Source organism: Eptesicus fuscus, chromosome 11, assembly GCF_027574615.1.
Source record: "Eptesicus fuscus isolate TK198812 chromosome 11, DD_ASM_mEF_20220401, whole genome shotgun sequence".
NCBI classification, from domain to species: Eukaryota; Metazoa; Chordata; class Mammalia; order Chiroptera; family Vespertilionidae; genus Eptesicus; species Eptesicus fuscus.
Window position 1 is genome coordinate 36,791,571 of NC_072483.1, and position 19,838 is coordinate 36,811,408.

The window sequence follows — 19,838 nt, forward strand, 5'->3', positions numbered from 1 at the left end:
ATGAGGTGGCTGTGGAGAAGAAATGAGAAAGTATAGGATCTAACATAATCAGAATAAATCCTAAACTACCTAGCCTGGTTCATAGGCCCATACTCTGCCCCCAGGCCAACTCCCTGTCTTTGTTGTTGTTGTTGTTAATCTGCATCCAAAGAAATTTTTCCCATTGATTTTTAGAGAGAGTAGAAGGGAGGGTGGGGAAGAGGGAGATGAAGAGAGAGAGACAGACATCGATGTGAGAGTGACACATCCATTGATTGCCTCTGTCACAAGCCCCAACAGGGGCCATGGATCAAACTTGGAACCCTTGACCGGGAATCGAACCCATGACCCTTCAATATATGAGCCAATGATCTAACCCCTGAGCACATTTGCCAGGGCCCAACTCCCTGCCTTCATCCCTTATTATATTCCCCCTAATTCACCAACCACCAATTACACTGGCTTTCTTTCTCTTCCTTGGATGTGCCAAGCCCATTTTGACCACTAAGAGACCTCTCTCTTTACCTTAAATGCTCTCTCACTAAGAATTCATATAATCATCCTTCTCTTCTTTTAAGTCTCAGCTCAAAGTCCACCTCCTCAGAGAGGATGATTTTAAACACGTAAGCTAAAGTATCAGCCCTCTTACTCAATGTTCTAATCCATTCCTTATTGTACTTGCTTCACAGCAGTTATGGATAATAAAATATCAAAATTAATTTTTTGCAGGTTTTTCTTATCCATCTCCTTCCATATCCCCTGAGCCTATCACAGTGCTGGAAACATAGTATTTGCTCAAGAAATATCATTTTAACAAATGAGTGAATTCTATCTTTTAACTAAATACTAAAGTTTTATTAGGTACTAGGGATGGTATAGTCGAAAAAATAAATTAAATCTCCAATAGGGGAGACCAGTGTCCCATTAGTAAGTCTGGAATAGTAGCAGGGGTGAGTGTGTGTGTGTGTGTGTGTGTGTGTGTGTGTGTGCAGGGTGGGGAGGGCTGTCAGACTTGGCTCTTCCTTCCAAATGGAACACTCGATGAGAAAAAAACTATTGGCTTGTGGTATAAGATGAAAACCTCAACCATTCAGACCTTTTATTTGTTCTAATCACAAGATTATATCAGCCATGGAAATTTGATCATTTTTTGGTCTGTCCAAAGAAAATGAGTGCCAGTTTAATTGAATTTAATGTTATTTTTTAAAATGCTCTCCCTCCCACTTGGATGTTTGGGCTATCGATGTCCTCTGACTTCAGATGTTGACAACATGTTCAAGTTTGAGGAAACCTTGAGAAACAAAAGGAACTGATAAAAACGTCTGTATCCAGTTCCAAAGCTATGGTGCACTGCCTCCCTTCTTATGAACCTGAACAATAAGTCTATTCATTCACTCAACAGGCATTATGAGAGACCGTAACATTTCTGAAGCCCCATGGGAAGCAGATGGATAGTTACGTTAGCAGGTTTCCTGACGATCTGATCAGGTCAACAACTTGCTTGTGGGTAAAGCCTTCTGTGCCCACACCATTGATATTTGCAAGGACATCACCTGGGAGATGCCAAGAAAAAAATGTGTTAATGCAGTTGATTAAATAATCCTTCCTGACATGCAAACGAAGAAAAACAAGCAAGCCTCAAACCTTAGCAACATAAAGGCACTAAGAAAATTCAAAGCAACAATACTGTCCTGACCTTCACTATCAAAAAGTTTTCTCTTCTTGCCATTTAAATAATTCTTAACATGAGCAAAGTTGTAAGTTACCGGCTTGCAGGCCGGCACAGTGCGCTGGGCTGCCCTCCTGGATTTTGCAGATCAGAGTGCACGGCTCTGAGGCGCAGGTGTTCTGGTTCTGGAGCCTGTAAGTCTGCAAAAATTCAAGTGAGACATAATTACTACTCCAAAAACTCAAAATCTATTTGTCAAAAAATAAAATGGTGTCAGTTGTCTTAAGTGGTATAATGGTAAATGCAAAGAACAATTTGGAAAGGCTTTCCTGAATATAAACTGAATCAAATATACCAATTTTGCAATCCTACCAGATAATCTTCAACCAACCCCATTCATTAAAAAAAAAAAAAATCTGCCTAGAGAAAAAAAGTGGGATAAGACTGGCTCAAGCTTTTATATTTTCAGGCCTAAGAGACCACCTGATGCTATCATTATGACATATTTCTTGAGGAAAATTAAGTTTCTCATTTCCCAAATGGGATTTTTAAAAAAATGGTGGCCAAGAGCAAAGAGAAAGATGCCCATGAGGATCTCCCATGCTAAAATACTCGATACCGATACAGGAGCCGACAAAACAGTCCATGTCCAGCAATGGAGATATGCCAACAATAGTTGTTTTACATTAGGGTTCTGCAAATAATGACAATCTGCCCTGCATTAATTCAAAAGTACTATAATTGACTCAACCACTTTCATTTCTGAGCCCTTGCTGGTACACCTGTCTTGAATAATCACTGGTTCATTAGTCACCCAACCAAATTAGAAAAAGTTATGCTTCACATCTTGCCTCAATTTGGCAAGAGCAGTTTGTTTTTGTTTTTCAAATTGTACCAAGAGCACTGGATACATGTTTGCTAGATGACTTATAGCCCAACACACGTAAGTTATGAAGTCTAGTTCCATTTATTTATATATATATTTTTTAGACTCAAAATCACCATTCTGATTTCTAAAATTAAACCACATTCCAGAACTGCCTCCTTATGAAGGAATTAATGTCTGATGAGCATTCCTTCTTATTTTTTAATATGTTTTTATTGATTTTTTTTAAGGAGAGAGGAAGGGAAAAGGATAGAGATAGAAACATCAATTGACTATTTCCTGCATACCCCCTACTGGGGATCAAGCCCGCAACCCAGGCATGTGCCCTGAGTGGGAATCGAACCAGTGACCTCTTGGTTCATGGGTTGACACTCAACCACTGAGCCATACCAGCTGGACCCTTCTCATTTAAAAAATATATGTTGTTGTTTTTATTGATTTTAAAAAGAGAGGAATGGAGAGGGAGAAACATTGCTGTGAGAGAGAAACATCAACTGATTGTCTCCCATATGCACCCCTACCTGGGATCAAACCTGCAACTTGTGTATGTGTCCTGACTGGGAATCGAACCTTTCAGTACAGGGAACAATGCTTAACCAACTGAGTCACATTGGCCATGGCTCATTCCTTCTTATTTTACAGACTTAGGAGCTCTAGAACCAGAAGGTGGTCATGTGCAAGCAACTTCTAGAAATTTGACTTTGTTAAAATGTAAGGTTCAAGGCATTTAGAATCTCCATATCTTAAGGTAAAAGGGACTTTTAAAGGTCACGTAATATAGTTCCCATCTCTGTAAGAGACCCTTTAACAGTTTTTCTGCCAGGAAGTCTTGCCACAGCCAGACCTTTCCAGCCCAGACCTTTCTGGTATAAGAACCATAGCTATAACAGACACTCCATTTGGAAACCACTGTTATACCAACTCTATTAGCCGTGAGAATATGCCCTCCAGGTCCAGGGATCAAAGTGAGTGCAGTGAAGGAGAAATGTTTGCTAACTGTTATAAAATTTGTGGGTTAGAGATAGGGAAGAAAAGGCAGAGGTCCCAAAGTTATTGGGAGAAATAACTGTTGAATCTCTCTCTCTCTCTCTCTCTCTCTCTCTCTCTCTCTCTCTCTCTAACAAAACCAATCCTTAAGAGACACAAAAGTCACATTGCCCTTTCTCATACCCAATGACCTTCATTCTAACACTTGTCATTTGCTGATCTTCTACTGGTACAGACACATTACTAAGTATTTTGTATGTGTTATTTCATTTGAAATTCCTAAAACCCCCATAAGGCAGGTGTACCTGAGTCTAAAGTCTATGTTCCTATCACACTCTATGATTCTCATTAGCAGCATGTGAGTAGCAACCCATGGAAAACCAGAGAGGACAGTGAAGTTGTTTTCTTCTAACCGCCCCTTCCCTTGGTAGACCAGGACCCACATAGGTGTTAACATTATGAGCACATGAGGTTCATGAGACCAGAAAGTTCCCACAGCATTTCCTCTATTCAATGAATATGCAAATCTTGTAAGTACTAGAGAAGAGATACGGCATGGAGCTGGTAATGGAAAGCATACACCCAAAAAGAGTGTCCAGAGGAGTGGGTTCCTGCAGTAGGAGTTATATATGAATGCAGATAACACATAGGTGCTCGGGTTCAGAAGTGAAGCCATTAGCTCATGTAGAGCTACAAAGGTTCATGGTGCTGTAGCCTGTGGTCTACTAATGACGCTTGCTCCACATAGAATGTGTGTTTATGGTATGGGGGACGCACATGGGGGCCAGTGACATATCATAGAAGCGTGAGAAAAAAATTCCTACTTGTCACTTTAAATAAGCGTACGTGAGTAGCCACTGATCCTGCTTTCAGTAGCAATGGCTGCACATCCTTGTGCATAATTCTCACTTAAAAATAAACAATCATAAAACATATAGTCTCTGCAATATAACAGGGATTGCTTTGTGTGAATGGGGAGAAAGCATACTACTGCTTTTAGAAGCATAGTACTGATGGACGAATTATAGATTTACCCAAGTTTTAAAACAGAAGAGGTCAGAAAACAGAAGGTATCTTCTGTTCTCCTACAGCCTCTCCATGTTCATTGAAGACAGAGTTCCATTTTGTTTCTTTATTCATAAAGCATGCTTTACTTAGCAGCTTCCTGTTCCTTATCTTAAAATACACACTGACTTTCCAATTGTGGAAAGTCACCAACGTTCTCTGAAAGCAGCACCAAAGCTAAGACCTAAAAGATGATGTGCGGTATAAGAATGTGATTGTGCAAAATGCATCTAAAAGAACCACAAAAGTGTAATGGAAAAAACACACAGTTAATACTTAAGCTACTACTGTACTTAATTGCATTAGATCTCATTTGCCCTAACTCATCGTCTTTACAAATATGGCCATTTAAAAAGCAGACAACAAATAAGAATTGAAGTTCTTAGGCTATTACATAGAAACCTATAGACTGTTTTAAAAATTTCCCAGAGTACGAAGCACTATGCAAATAGAGCAATGTTTTTAAGTGTTTCAAATAAGTATAAAGTGTCAAATTAATATAAAAGGACAAATTTGTCATAAAATAACTTTTTTTCAAAATGTAGTAGGAGTTATATATGAATGCAGTCTATATATACAAGTATATATGTTTTCAAGTATTTCTTAAAAATCAAAGTATAGATTTAAAATCTGACATGTAGTATAAAAATCATTATGCAAACACAGCAGACATGCAAATATTCAAAATACACATCTATGAAGAGTAGTTCACTCTCTTATTTAAGACCTGCCATGGAACATATGTAATACTTTCAACAATAAGGATAAAATAAAAAGACCTGGCTGAGCATTTCTGATCAGTCTCAGACTTTCATGGAGACTGAAGCAACTAAGAACAAGGAGTTGAGCAAGTCTCAGGGGTTTTATTTTATGTGTTTCAATGTTTTCTTTCCTAGATGGTACCAAAGACACTAAAGAACTACCAAAATAACCACACAGTGAATAAAAATCATAGTCTCCACCATTCTCTAACCCTTACTTCATTCTTGCTTTGCAAATATCATGACACTGCTGGTGCCACTGTCTTTATGAAAAGTTTGAAAACTGCCCACCTGAATTTCAAATCCAAATGTTCCATTATCCTGCTTCTCCACAGTAACAAGCTTTCTGTAATAAAATATAAAAAAAGTTGTAAAAAAAACGAGGCATAAAGAGCAAAGTATCATATTTGTCACATACTTATTGAAAATAAAAAACAGCCACAATTTAAAATAGCTGAACATTTATGTAAATTGTAGTATTGTAAGTGTGTGTGTGTGTGTGTGTGTGTGTGTGTGTAAATAAGTCTGGAGAGCTGTGTTCCTAAATATGTTGGTGAGAAACAAAAAAAAAATAAATGAATCTCTTTACCTTTGAGACCAGGCAAAGTCACCTAAAGAACTTGATCTCGTCAAAGCAAGCTGAAAAATACAACAAGCACATCATTACCAAAAGCTCCTTAAGACACATCTGTAAATGTTCTAAGTCACAAAGAACTTTGTTCTTTATCACCTTCTTTGGCTCAGCTCAAAGAAGGTAAAGGCAGTCATTTCCATTCTTTAGTGGTAGCAAAGGAGAGCTGGCAAAGGGAGGCGCAGGCATTCTGTTTAAAAGATTTAAAAAGCTCTGATAATAATACACTGTGGCAAGAGTCAATGTAATGTGGCAAAACTCCAAAGCTTCCCAAAAGAACTTCATATCTAATCTGTGTTAAAAATAGACTGAGAGATTAACCATAGCAATTTATAATCACACTGAAATCCAAAGGAAAATAACACCCGGGAATGGCATGCAAAGCCCAAATACTTAATAGTTTTTGGATATTCTGATGAAATGACCGCGTTTATAGTAATAGTTACTTTAAAATGTTACTTTTTAAAAGCAGGTTAAAGTATTCTCTAAAGAACTGATTCATATGCAGAAATACAAACCAAGTAAAGCCAAACACACAAAACCTCAATTCTGTTTATGATTTATTTTTGTAATAGTTTTGGAAGAGTTGCAGTGAGATTTCCAGCCAAGGAAGAAAAAAAGGAACCTCGGAATGGTATAAATGGCATAAAGAATATCACCTTCACTTTATGTTTTGGAAGAAGATCATATACACATAAAATTCCAAAATACAGTCAACCATTGTAAATTGAGGAAAAGCTAATAATCAAAGGTAGCATCTAGTTTTTCTAAGTGATCAAATGAGTTTCTGTGTGTGTGTTTTTTATTTGTTGAGAAATTAACAAGTGTTAATTAGCCTTTTCTCAAGTGTTGGCCCTGGGGCCCTAAACATAAGCGTTCGTGCTCCAAGCTTACCCAGGATGTTTAACTGTCAACCTAACATAAATTGTCAGGAGATCAATGCATAGTGAGTCTACACAAATACAAATAAAATAGAGGATAAAAACTGGAAGGAGAAAAACGAATAGAAGGAATTAATGCACAAAAGAAATCCCCATTAAGGCATTTGTTAGGAGAGAAGCCCACAGCCCTGTAAGGAATTGGAATTACCTAGTACCGGGTGCCAACATTCTGACACATTTTCTGGAAGGCTCAGTGTTAGGGCAGAGTTTGGCTGTTGTTCAGTAAAGTTAAAGGAATGGAGCACTGGTTTCTTCCTACCGACTTGATGTATATTAATTACATTTTTCTTTTGCATCAGTTCGGGACCTCAAATCATTTATGTCATCCTGTAGTAGCAATAGGAAGCTCAGACACAAAAAAGATTCTCTTGAGTTGCTGCAAAGTATTTATTTTCAACTCACTAGTATAAAGACTGACTGTGGAAGAGCTACAACAATGTGCATGGTTCATTTCAGCCTGATTTTGTCCTGGGAAGTATCAATAACAAGAGTGGGGACCATTAAGCTGTATAGTAGGCTAACTTCTAGTGGAAGAGAGCAGGACACGATATTCCCAAGCATTCTCAATCTTTCCCTTACAGTGTTACTCTCATTTTCTTCATCTGTTTTACTATTTGCATCTCATTGGCTTTTATCCTTACTTCAAATTACAAATTACTTAGGTGGGTCATATCTATGTTATCTATAACCATAACCAGGGTTTATATTTAAAAATATGACTCTTGCTATTATTTAGCAGATTAGTCATAGCATTGATAGGAACCTCAAGATTTCATCTGGTCCACTCTCAACCTACCTTCTAAATAAAATAAAAAAAATCATTCTAGATAGATCAAATCTAAGATTTTTTAAATCCACACGACAACTCCAAGACCTAAAGAAGAGGGATCATAAACTCAACCCCAGGCATCTTTATATCGGTGGCTAGCAAGGGGTTAAAGAACTTTGGGTACTCAGCAGTCCTCATTGAATTGCCAAATTGCTAAACCTAGCGTTCTCATGTTAGATAATGTGTAATAAGAGAAGGAAATTTCCCCACCTCTCTCCTGCTACCCTTTCTATCTAGCTAATTGACTTACTGAAAATGAAAATTAGAGGCATAGCGGGTACTCAACTCCTCTGGACTGCCTGATTTGGGTTATCAGTGACACACCCAAAAATCAGACTACACCAAATTATAAATTAGTTTCCACTCTGGGTTAGCAAGGAGCCTGTGGTAGGGACCTAACATTTAAATAAGAAAAACAATTTAAATAAAGTAGGCACCATCAAATTCCCTGACACGTGCCACTTCTTGACACAAAGACTACTTGCTTTTGATTAGGGCTGTCAGATGCAGGTGATTTGGAAAGGAATGTTCTCAGGGTTCAAACTTGCTCTCACACCAAACTACCTGCCTAAGTGCAAAGAAGTCTGCCTAAGGTCTTATCAGAGGTCTGACACTTGGGAAAAGGTTTTCCCTGCAGCCCTTTCCCCAACGTGAGCAGCCCTGTTCTAGGACCTAACTAGAGGAGTATCTACTCCCAGCCTGCCCTCCGGAGTCTTTTCTCAGGGTGGTAGTGACGGCACGAAAACTCATGAATGAGGCACTGGTGTGTAATGAACAGCATATGCTGGCAACAGCTGTCTTTTATTACACATTATCTAATATGAGAACGCTAGGTTTAGCAATTTGGCAATTCAATTGCGACTGCCGAGTACACATAGCTCTTTAACTCCTTGCTAGCCACTAATGTAGAGATGCCTGGGGTTGGGTTTATGATCCCTCTTCTCTTGGTTTTAGTCAGATGACTTAAAAATCAGGCGTTAATATTCGAGATGTAATTTTTCCTGCTATCCAGTGATTTACAATGTCCCTTTTTAGTGGGAAACCAAGACCAAAATGCTTCAGCTGTCAGCTTGCAAAAGAGGGATGACCTGTAGCTCAGTCAGATTGCCTGCCAGGCTCAGAGGAGCTCAAAGGTCAATACTGTAGCCACTCCTGCTGTTAAGTAACAGATTGCTACTTCCTGGTCCCCACTCTGTGGACTCACTTCCTGAAAGTGGTGAGGGAGAAGAGAGAGGGGAGGCACTCATCCATAGGTGAGGAGTGTTTTTGTTTCTTTGTTTGTTTGTCTGTCTGTTTCCAAAGTTCCAAATCATGTGCCCTGCGCCCTTTCCTGTCCCCTGCCTCACTCTCCCCAGTTCCTCCCTGAATACAGCTTGCTTGCTTTTCCCTTTGAAAGCAGGATTCTTGGGATGCCAAGGCTGTGCAGATGACTCTAAGATACAGGGAAATAAAGGCATTGAACTCACTTGCTTGACTTGTAAGTGCCCTTAAGGAACCCAAAGAGGGTTTCAGCTCCCCAGGGAAGTCTCATGGTGAGCTCAACAACCCCTTTTCTCAGGAAGAACTGTTGAAACTTGACTCCCAGCATGCAACAGTATGAATCAGAGAAGACTTTTCCAATTCTTTTGTGGTGAAATTAACAGTTTTCTACCTAAAATGATTCATTCAATGAGCAAAATACCTTCTAGTTAGGAGGAGCACTTGGGAGTTTTGGTAACAGATGGGTGTGCAGCCACAAATAATGCAAAAGCTCCTCACGGGCAGGACCCATCCCAGAAATACACGAATTACAGACTTGAGCACAATATTCCGTATCTGAAGTTTTCAGTAAAATTACCCTTCCGGAAGTTGTCTGTTAAGTAATACAGTTGGCCCTGCACAACATGAGTTTGAACTGTGCAGGCCCATTATATGTGGATTTTTAAAATAAATAGTGTAAATGTATTTTCTCTTCCTTACGATTTTTTAAAATATTTTCTTTTCTCTAGCTTACTTTATTATAAGAATACATTATATAATACATATAACTTACAACAAAAGATGTGTTAATCAACTGTTTATGCTCTCAGTAAGGCTTCTTATCAATAGTAGGCTCTTTAATAATTGAGATTTTGGGGGAATCAAAATTTATACGCTGATATTCAACGGTTAGCACCCTTAACCCCCATGTTGTTCAAGGGTCAACTGTAATTGGATAACCAAGAGAAAGTCAGGCCAAGAGGTTCAGTCTGTGCACCACTAGTGCATATTCAAGCTTCTCACACGTCAGGCCCCTGGCCTCACTACAGCATTTGGTAAACACTGTTTTCGGGGAGCAACCCTAGTCCTTGGGCATGCCAATATTTCTAAAGACTTGCCTTGTGGTCCCTAGTCTCCTTCCTACAGTGTTTTCCATTGCAGATATTTTTTCCCCCCTAACACTATGTTCAGAAATAGAAATAGGAACTGCACCAGGTTGTCTATCACCTCCTACAAATACAGACAGGTATTGAGGTAAATATGCACACACAGAAATCTATTTTTAAGCAATTCTGAGTGTAAACACCCTAATGATTCTGAAGATGCATCTGAAACTATAGGCTAACCAGATACGGCTTTGCAGAAACCAAAGCCAACAATAACGAGAAGTGTGAATTGTTGACGTCAACCCTGAAAGGGTTGAAAATAACAGTGGGCAGAGAAACACCTGCTCTTGTGGTGGCCTCCCAGAGATCTTGTTGCCTGCAATCCAGTCAGAGCCAACTGGGTGATTATTCTCTAAAAACCAGTTCAAGGAAATGTACCTCCTTTTGGAAAATGGTGTAATGTTGGGATTAACTTGCAACAAGTCTCATTGATTAGTTGTATAGAATCGAAAGTATCATGTACAAGAGTTTTGTCTTGCCTTTTTTTTTTTTTAAAGTAATTCTCATAACAGTAAGAAAAAGCTATTTGACTAGGAGGAAGGACCATGAGAAAGGGAAGAAGAAAAGACCTACAAAAGATGAGAACATACAAATAAATTATTTGTGTTAGAATAAATGTGTAAGTATATGTATTATACACATGTAAACATATACACACACTTCTGTGCATCTCATATGCTTAAATCCCTCTCTTCTTCCAATAACCTCCTACTGATTGCTTTTTTTTATGTTCATGCTATCTTCACTCAGGCTTAAAATCCAGAGGTCCCTCTTCCATCTTCATTGCCTTTGGTATTCAAAACTTTGCGTCTCTTCTCCATTCCCTCCATTTCTTCTTTCTCCAATGAGTGTAAGAGTTGCTCCCTCACCACTAGTCTCTACCCACTTATCCATAGACCATATTTCCAGAATAAGATTCCTAAATCCTTCTACTGCTCAGACACACTCAATGGCTCCCTGTGCTGCTCAAATTGGTGCTGCCTCAGGGGAAATGTCCAAGTGTTTTGCAAAGCAGCCCATCTCTGAGGTCTCCCCTCACCTCCCACACAGACACTGTGTCCTCCTGACCCAATAATGTGTCCTTACCTAAATATTCCCTGAAGACCCAAGATCTGTGCTTCAGCATTAAAAATCCCTTGTTCTGGAATACCAATATCTGGAATATCTCTCCTTCAAAGTTGTATTCAAAAACACATAGTATTTGGATTCAAGCATTTATGCTGTTTACTTTGTATAACACCTACTCATTCTCCTGCTTCACCGTAAACCCAATAAAGACAGGAAACATGTTCTTCTCATCTATTGTACCTCCTATACTGCTCTTTTTCTGAAAACTAAATAAAGATTTTGGTACTTCCAATAATTGCTTTTTTTTCATACAGGTAGTAAACTGATGGACAGGCTCATCATTAGGTTAAATTTAACATCATAAAAGCACTTTTGCATTGAAGAGATTGATAATCTAAACCATGGCAAATGGTGCCCTAATCTTCATTGTGAAAAATCCCAAGGAATCAGCTACATACATCACTGAGAAAAGATCATGACTCCCACTATGCTCTACTCTCTAATTCCAAAATTAAAAGGTTTACATGGAGCACATGATACATTTGCAACACTTAAGGGCAAATTTTATGCTCTAAAGCAAATGTAAGTATTTTCTGCACAACTCATATCTAAATTCAGATATGTCCTTGGTGCATTATAGCAGGTTAAATAACTGAGAGGTGCTATGGTTTTAATTTTTTTTAATTGGAAGTCAAAGAATAAAAAAACGATTACTATAAATCCAGTTAAACATGAGTTTTTTCCTAATGTGTTTCCCTCTCTGGGGAAATACTTTGCAGTAAAAATAAAGGTAATAACATAATTATTGAGCAGATACTGCATTTCAGTCTCGGTGTTAAGCACTGCATATTTCTCACTTGAGCAGCTGAAGAGCCCCATAGGGTGGTTCTATTATTATCGTCACTTTAGGAAAAAGAAACCTGAATCTTAGGGAGGCAAGTGACTTGTCCAAGATCCCACAGCTCTTCAGTGACTGAGATGATGTTCAATCTGCACTCACTTATCTAATACAAATATTTTCAAGAGCATGGGGTATGTGCCCACGCCTCAAAGCTGAAGATAATTTAGTCCACAAAACTTGTCCTCAAAAAAAGCACTCTCATTTGATTATGAACTGAAATGACTGTCTAAGACTGGGAGTGAGGCTGGGAGGAAAAGAATCGATGGGACACACACAGGGGGAAAAATCAAGAAATCTCAAACGGGTCATGTCCATAAATAGCATCTTCAAATTTGATGAAGATTGGACACCTCTCCAAATGAGAAAAGCAATCTTCTCTTAAGTTTTGTCATGACAAAGGAAGTTTTGTTATGGTCTTAAATTTTTGGAGCAGTACACGAGTACTGTCTGGGCTCCTCACCTTCCTCCCTCATTCTCTTAGAAGCCTCTAAAAATAACAATTTCGGTATGAAGTCGGCCAGACATATCACTCTGCTCTCAAGAGAACATGAACCCTCTAAAAGTTACAAAATAGCAATCGTACCTGCTTCCGTCCCCGAGGCAAAGTAGCCACAGTGTCAGCCAGCATTTGAATCCTTCTATTATCATCCACGGAAAAGCTGCCTGTGAGTATGGAGTATGAGCCGCATGCTGGACCAGCACAGCAGTCCACCAAATTGCCATTGCTGCTCTGGTGCATGAGCCTTGGTAAAGACATTGTGCCTAAAGATCACTCCAGCTGGCACATGGTTGAGTGGCCTTGCAGGATGGGGGAAGCTAAAAGTATAACCCTCTGACAAGTAATCAGAAGTAGCAAAGCAGAAAGCGCCCATGTGACTTCTGTGGTTTGAGGTACTTGTTACAGAAACCCTATCTTGCAGTTCACTCCCATTTCTCAGTGGCTTTTTTCTTTGCGCTCCTGAGAGAACCTAAAGCTACTTTTTACCACTAAAAAAGAATCAACTTATTTCTCCCCCCTTCAAACAGCCAGGACTCTTAGGCGTTCGTGTTCTCTGACAAGTTGTGTTCAAAACACCATCTGCCTTTTCTTTTTTAAAGGAAGGAAAAATTTTCCCAAGTTCTGCCATTTGTTTCCCATCCATTTTCTTATTTAATATGAGCAAGGCAATGTAAAAGCCAGGATGTTCGAACATTCAGTTCCCGTGAGTATAAGCAAGAATTACAGGGTCCGGTCATAATGTTCTCTCGAAAAGTCCTTGTAATGTACTTTCCCCAAAGTACACCGTAGCCCATTAATGTTCATCAGAAAGACATTATATGTGCCACTTGGACTGTAACCATTCAGCATTCTCCTGGTTGTCCTTTAACTACTTTGTCCTGACTAACATTATCCATCATCTTAACAGGGAACAAGGGGAGGAGAAGACCAGCACATTTAGAGCACAGAATAGGCTATATTTTAGAGTGGACTTTGCTGCAGCATCAGCAAGTAGGCCTGGGGAAGAATGGAGAGGGCAGGAAGGTAACAGGCAAACCGAAGTGGCACAAGACTGTTGCCAATGGTCCCTGCATGTGCGTATGGGTCAAGGGCACCATGGTGAAGTATTCAAAACCATAGATGCTTTTTCCGACTGGGGTTGGGGACATGGAGATTTGGGAGAACTGGTTTCGGAGGAGGTGCAAGGGATAGAAGTAGAAGGAAGAATCAAAACAAAAATCAAAAGGAGAAGTTTTACATAGTCTAAAAAGTCAACTATGATTTTCAAAATCATTTTGAAGGTCAACAGTGGAATTTAGAAAGTCTTTCAACTAAAATGGAAGTCAAGGTGAATTCATATCCAGCAGAATCTGTCAAATGTAAAAATAGTAAAATCTTTGGAGTTAACGGTGCTTTATAATTGGCATAGTTAATTGCCAAAGTCGCTACCACCCAGGGTATGGTATTTGTCATTATGGTATTTATTACTAGAGGCCTGATGCACGAAATTCGTGCAAGGGGCTTGGCCCTCGCAGCCAGCTTTGTCCAAAAGTTGTCCAGAAGGACGTCCAGAAAGACTTCCGGAAGGTTGTTCAGGTGTCCGGTCTAATTAGCATATTACGCTTTTATTATTATAGATGGTATTAGTGCGAGCTAACTAATACACTCTCTGAACCTCAGTTTCCACATATCTAAAATAAAAATTTTTAGTGAGGAATAGATAAAATAGTCTGACATATCACTTCATACAGAGTAAAGAATTACCATGGAGTTTTTGTGTCAAGTAATAAGAATTCAAAAGGAAAAACTTTAAAGAAAAATGAATTTAATGCTCTATGACCTGCCCTATCCATTACCAAATGCACATATATGCAGCAAGGATGGCCTCATTCACCATACAGTCTAAAGCAAGCATGTCAAACTTGCGGCCTGTGGGCCACATGCCTCGTTTATTTGGCCCATGTTTGCCTTTGAACTTGACATGCTTGGTAAGGACTAGAATGCATGTGAAAATCTTAGCTGTCATTCACCAATGTATGCTTGAAAAGCAGTCAGAGCCAGTGTCTGAAGTTTCTAGATTGCCATTAGCCCAACTCATCTGTTCATTAGGGTAGACACGGGAGTCAGTGGTTACTCAAAAAATAAGGATTCCTCTCTGTCCCTCTGATTTCATGATAGTTACTGAGTTTTTGTTCATTTGGTTTGGCTATTTGCCTTTATTTGCACAAGAAGACTTTCTTCGGCTTCCTGGAATATTACAGGGTTTTGTTTTGTGGTTTGCCTATTCTGTTTATTTTGGCTTTTTGCCTTTATTTGCACAGGAAACTTTTATTTAGCTACCTGGACAGATGTAGGAAATGGGTTAAAGTCATGGAGATAATGTTTGAATATTTTATGTTTGAATTTATATAAGGTAGACTTAATTTATTATAGAGAGCCCACTAACTGTGATGACTGCTTGTCCTATTTCTCACTTTGAGTGATTGGCTGGTGGATGGGTGTCTCCATCTTCCCCACTCAGTGTGGATTATTGGGACTCTCAGAGCAATTCCCATAGAGGAGTAGTCTTTCAGAAAAAGGTAAACTAAACTCTACAATCAGGATTGGCTCTGAAAAATAGCCAGCACCGGAAAGGGCAATCAAAGAAACAGAGGTTGTGAAGTCCCTGTATTAGAAATCCCAAGGTAGATGCAAACCAAATATTAGTTTAGAGTTGTGACATACATATTTAAAACAACACACACACACAGCTTTAAACCTAATATAAATAATAGCTAATAATAAATCATATCCATATATTGTTAACACATATACAAGGAAACAATTTTCTGAACTATTAAAGTTTGATGCAGTCAAATCATTACAATATCATCCAAGAGCTTAAGGTACTAAGTTCATCTGGGGCCTTAAATAGAGTATCTAGATTGGCTTTTCAGAAATCCACTTAGATAATGTCAAGCCTTCTTTTAAATGTAAAACTAAATGTCTTGATACTTTCATTTTATGCACTTATCACATAGAATCATCATTAACTGTATTTTAAAAATTTTACTTTTTAAAAATGTTTTTCTTTGCTTTGAACAATCCCAAGTAAGCTAGGAATTGAAGGAAATATTTTTAACATAATAAAAGGTATCTGCCAGAAACACCCACCAAATATTATCCTGAATTTTGAAATGTGTCTCCATTATAGTGAGAAGGCAGTGATGACAATAACCCTCACCACTTATCACTGTTTTACTCTTTATCATAGATAAGAGGTATAGAATTTGTAAACAAACAAAAAATAATAATAATAAATAAATAAAAAAGGAAAGAAGAGAGAGAGAGACAAAACTGTAAGGCTTGTTGGGAATATGGTTGCATGATTAGAATATCCAAGACACTCCACTGAAAAGCAGACTTAGTAAGATAGTTTTTCTAAGTGTAGAATTCAAAGGACACATATAAAGAGAAATAAATTTCTCAACAGCAACAATAATGATAAGGAAGGAGTTATAATAATAGAGGAAAGGAACACTGTCAAAATAACCAAAAAGTCATAAAACAGTAATAAACCTATTTTTTTGGATTGATTTTAGAGAGAGAGAGGAAGGGATAGAGAGAGGGAGAGAAAAACACTGATTGTTCCACTTATCTATGTATTCATTAGTTGATTCTTGTATGTGCCCTGACCAGGGATCGAAACTGTAACTTTGGCGTATTGGGACGACACTCTGACCCGGATAGGGCCCTAACAACCATTTTTAAGATTTTTATGAAGAACATTCTAAAGTCCAAACTATGGGAAAGAAACATCCTTTCCCATATGAGAAGAGTCATTCTTGTAAAAGATGTCTATTATCCCCAAATTTTCTAAAATATTCAATGTACTGTGAATCAAAATATCTGCAGATTTTGTTTATTTGCTTGTTTGTTAATAAAATTTGATATACATTCTTACACCTATATGAAAAAGAAAGTGCATAAGACTAGCCAAGAAGAATTTTTGAAAATAATAATGGTAGGGGATGAAGGTGAGGATGGACATTGAGAAAACTACCCTATTTGGGCATCAAAATATATTACAAAAGTTAGAACTGTGTTGTCAAATAGAATAAGTCAGTAAAGGGATATTGACAAATACCCCAGCTGGGTGACTTAGTTGGTTGGAGTGTTGTTCGATTCCCAGTCAAGGCACATACCAAGGTTGAGGGTTCTATCCCTAGTTGAGGCCAATACAGGAGGCAACCAACTGATGTTTCTCTCTCACATGGATGTTTCTCTATCTCTCTTTCTCCCTTCCTCTGTCTCTAAAATCAATAAAGACATATCCTCAGATGAGGATTAAAGAAAAAGTTAGAAAAATAGTATTGATAAATAGAATATTGTCAAATGAATAAAGAATCACAAAACATACACATACTTATTCAGAAATTTACTATATCACCAAGTTATTTTGGCTCATTAGAAAAGAATAGACCCTTTTACAAATAGGGTTAGCACCTATTTGGAAAAAATTAAGTCATAGTAATTTATTATAATAATAAAATCAATATGGCTTAAAGAGTTAAATGAAAAAAAATTTAAATACATAAAATAATAACAGAAACTATAGACTATTTTAGTAAGATTAAGTTGGAAATGGTTTTTCTAACAATACATAAATATCCAGAGATGATTAGCAACATAAAGATTAAAAACGTCTGGTCAATGGAAGCTATATGTACATCATAGGTTAAAGCTAAGTGACAGATAGCAAGAAATTATTTGTAATACACAATTGATTAAAGGCCATAATATATAAATAGTTCTTAAAATTATATTTTGTAGAAAACTATTTTTAAATGAGCAAAAACTATCAAAATGTATTTTAAAGAAGAAATAAAAATCATTAATACATTTATTAAATAATGTTTGAACTTATTAGTAATCAGGAAAGTAAAATTTGAACCAACAGTTAGACACTCATTTTTGTCCACCAAACAAACAAAAAATGAAAAATGGTGATTTCCAGTGTTGATGAAGTTACAAGTACATGGGCTCTTAGCACTTTGTAAAAATATAAATCAATAAAACTTTATTAGTAGGGTAATTGGACAGTATTGAAATTTAAAACATGCATATCAGGAATTCTACTTTTAAGAATTTACCCTGCAGAAGTACTCTGACATGTGCAGAAAACAGCACAGAATGCTTCTGTGGCATTGTTTGTAATTGTGAAAACCTGGATTTTTAAATGTATATCAATTGAGAAGTGGCTAAAAGCTTATAATAATTTAATTCAATGGAATATTCTGCATCCACTAGGAAATAGAAAATAAACAGTTATATTCATAAAGATCTTCAAGACAAAGTAAAGGAAAAGAGAGAAGAACAATGTGCATAATATGATCTCATTTATGCCTTCTTAAAGAAAGATCACATATGTATATGTACACTAACTTGTATAGATAAAAAAGACTACACAGATCTACATCCACCTGTTAACAGTGGTTACTTCTGGAGTAGTTGTGGAAGATGGGGAAGAGTGTGAAGGAAGACTTTCAAAATTTATTTCATATATAGTTCGAACCTTTTGTAATAAGTGTGCATTCATATATTATTTGGTCAACTTTAAAAGTATCAATAAACCACAAAAGCATTTTAAAAACCAATCACATTTTGTTGATAGCACTATCTTGTGCCTTTATAATAGGTCCTCATGCTTCTTTCTATGCTTACTAATGAGAATTATTTGTCTATCTACTGGATGTTTGGTGTTTGCTAATAGCCAAAGATCTTGCTTAATGAGATTTTTTAATCATTTTGGATAATTCTTTCAGATCTCCCTATCATTTTCTTCCAACCAAGTAAAATTCCTCCTCAGAAAGGATTGCTGAAGTGTCCACAAAATAGTATAGAAAAGAAGAACAACACAATTATGGGCCACTAATTGTACTGATACTTCCTTTCTCATTAGCCATTTATTACCCCTGTCTTCCCCCACCACATACACAGTTCCATTTCAAAATTTAAGTCTTTTAACAAAATTTAAGATAAACAAATGACAGTGCTCCTTCCACTTCCCTTAGCTAACACCCTGTGTCACCCTCAGTGATCAGCTTTTTTTTTTTTTTAAATATATTTTATTGATTTTTTACAGAGAGGAAGGGAGAGGGATAGAAAGCTAGAAACATCGATGAGAGAGAAACATCGATCAGCTGCCTCCTGCACACCCCCTACTGGGGATGTGCCCGCAACCAAGGTACATGCCCTTGACCGGAATCGAACCTGGGACCTTTCAGTCCGCAGGCCAATGCTCTATCCACTGAGCCAAACCGGTTTTGGCTCAGTGATCAGCTTTTACTGAACCTGCCCAGTGGGTCTGGGCAGTGCCACCAACAAAATTAGGAAGAGTGTCAGGACTTTAGAAAGTAACTTCTTAGAAAGCAAGAAACCTGTTTGGGACTGGAATTTTGTGCAAATACTTGGAACAACAAAACACCCACATGATATCTAGGTGATTTCCCCCTGGCCTTTGAATAAAATCCAAACTCTTAGCCTATTGTTTGAGGTCCTGAATATTCTAATAGATCCTATGATATATCATACCACATCCTGGTCACACTGACTTTCCTCATGCCCCTAAGAAGTTTACAATCTAGATAAAGTGATATGATCTGTATACAGTTAACCTTAAGAAAAGGAATAGTGCCAATTATTTGGTTTCTATCTGTTAAGGCTTGAATTATGCTTCCCCCAAAATATGCTGAAGTCCTAATTCTTGACACCCATGACCTTGACCTTCCTTAGAAATAGGGTCTTTGCAGGTGTAATCAAGTTGAGGTCTTAGGGGGAACCCTAATCCATTATAATATATAACTGGTGTCCTTATGAGAAGAGGAAAACACCATATTGATAGACACACAAGAATAGCACAATGTAATGACAGGCAGACTTTGGACTGTGAGCTTCGCAGAGGCACGCCAAGAGACACCAAGGGTCAGTGGTCACCACTAGCAGCTGGGGAGAAACCAGGAAGGATTCTACCTGAAACTCAGAGGGACCGTGGCCCTGCTGACACCTTGATTTCAGACTTCCAGCCTCTAGAACTATGGGAGGGGGGGGGGGGGTTGTTTTAAGATACCAAATTTGTAATAATGTGTCACCGCAGCCCTAGGGAACTCACACAATATCCATTCTTCCTTACATTTAGAGGTCTTATGACAAAAATAAAGGTGGAAGTGCGGTCAATCTCAAGAATGGATGATTATTCA

The 19,838-nt window shown here is 37.9% G+C and overlaps 1 protein-coding gene across 2 annotated transcripts in view; it reads right to left on the bottom strand.

Moving 5' to 3' along the window:
- Positions 1-19,838, bottom strand: part of CYTIP (cytohesin 1 interacting protein) — a 69,697-nt gene that overhangs the window by 13,977 nt on the left and 35,882 nt on the right. The window contains exons 1-5 of one of the 2 annotated variants that reach the window (XM_008138673.3): positions 12,706-12,926; positions 5,937-5,986; positions 5,639-5,693; positions 1,746-1,848; positions 1,439-1,532 (exon numbers count right to left, since the gene is read on the bottom strand). In XM_008138673.3, coding sequence (XP_008136895.1) covers positions 1,439-1,532; positions 1,746-1,848; positions 5,639-5,693; positions 5,937-5,986; positions 12,706-12,879 — 476 coding nt within the window. In that variant the 5' untranslated portion in view covers positions 12,880-12,926. Of the gene's footprint in view, positions 1-1,438; positions 1,533-1,745; positions 1,849-5,638; positions 5,694-5,936; positions 5,987-12,705; positions 12,927-19,838 lie in introns of those variants that run through there. The other variant, XM_054723419.1, reaches the window with a different exon arrangement.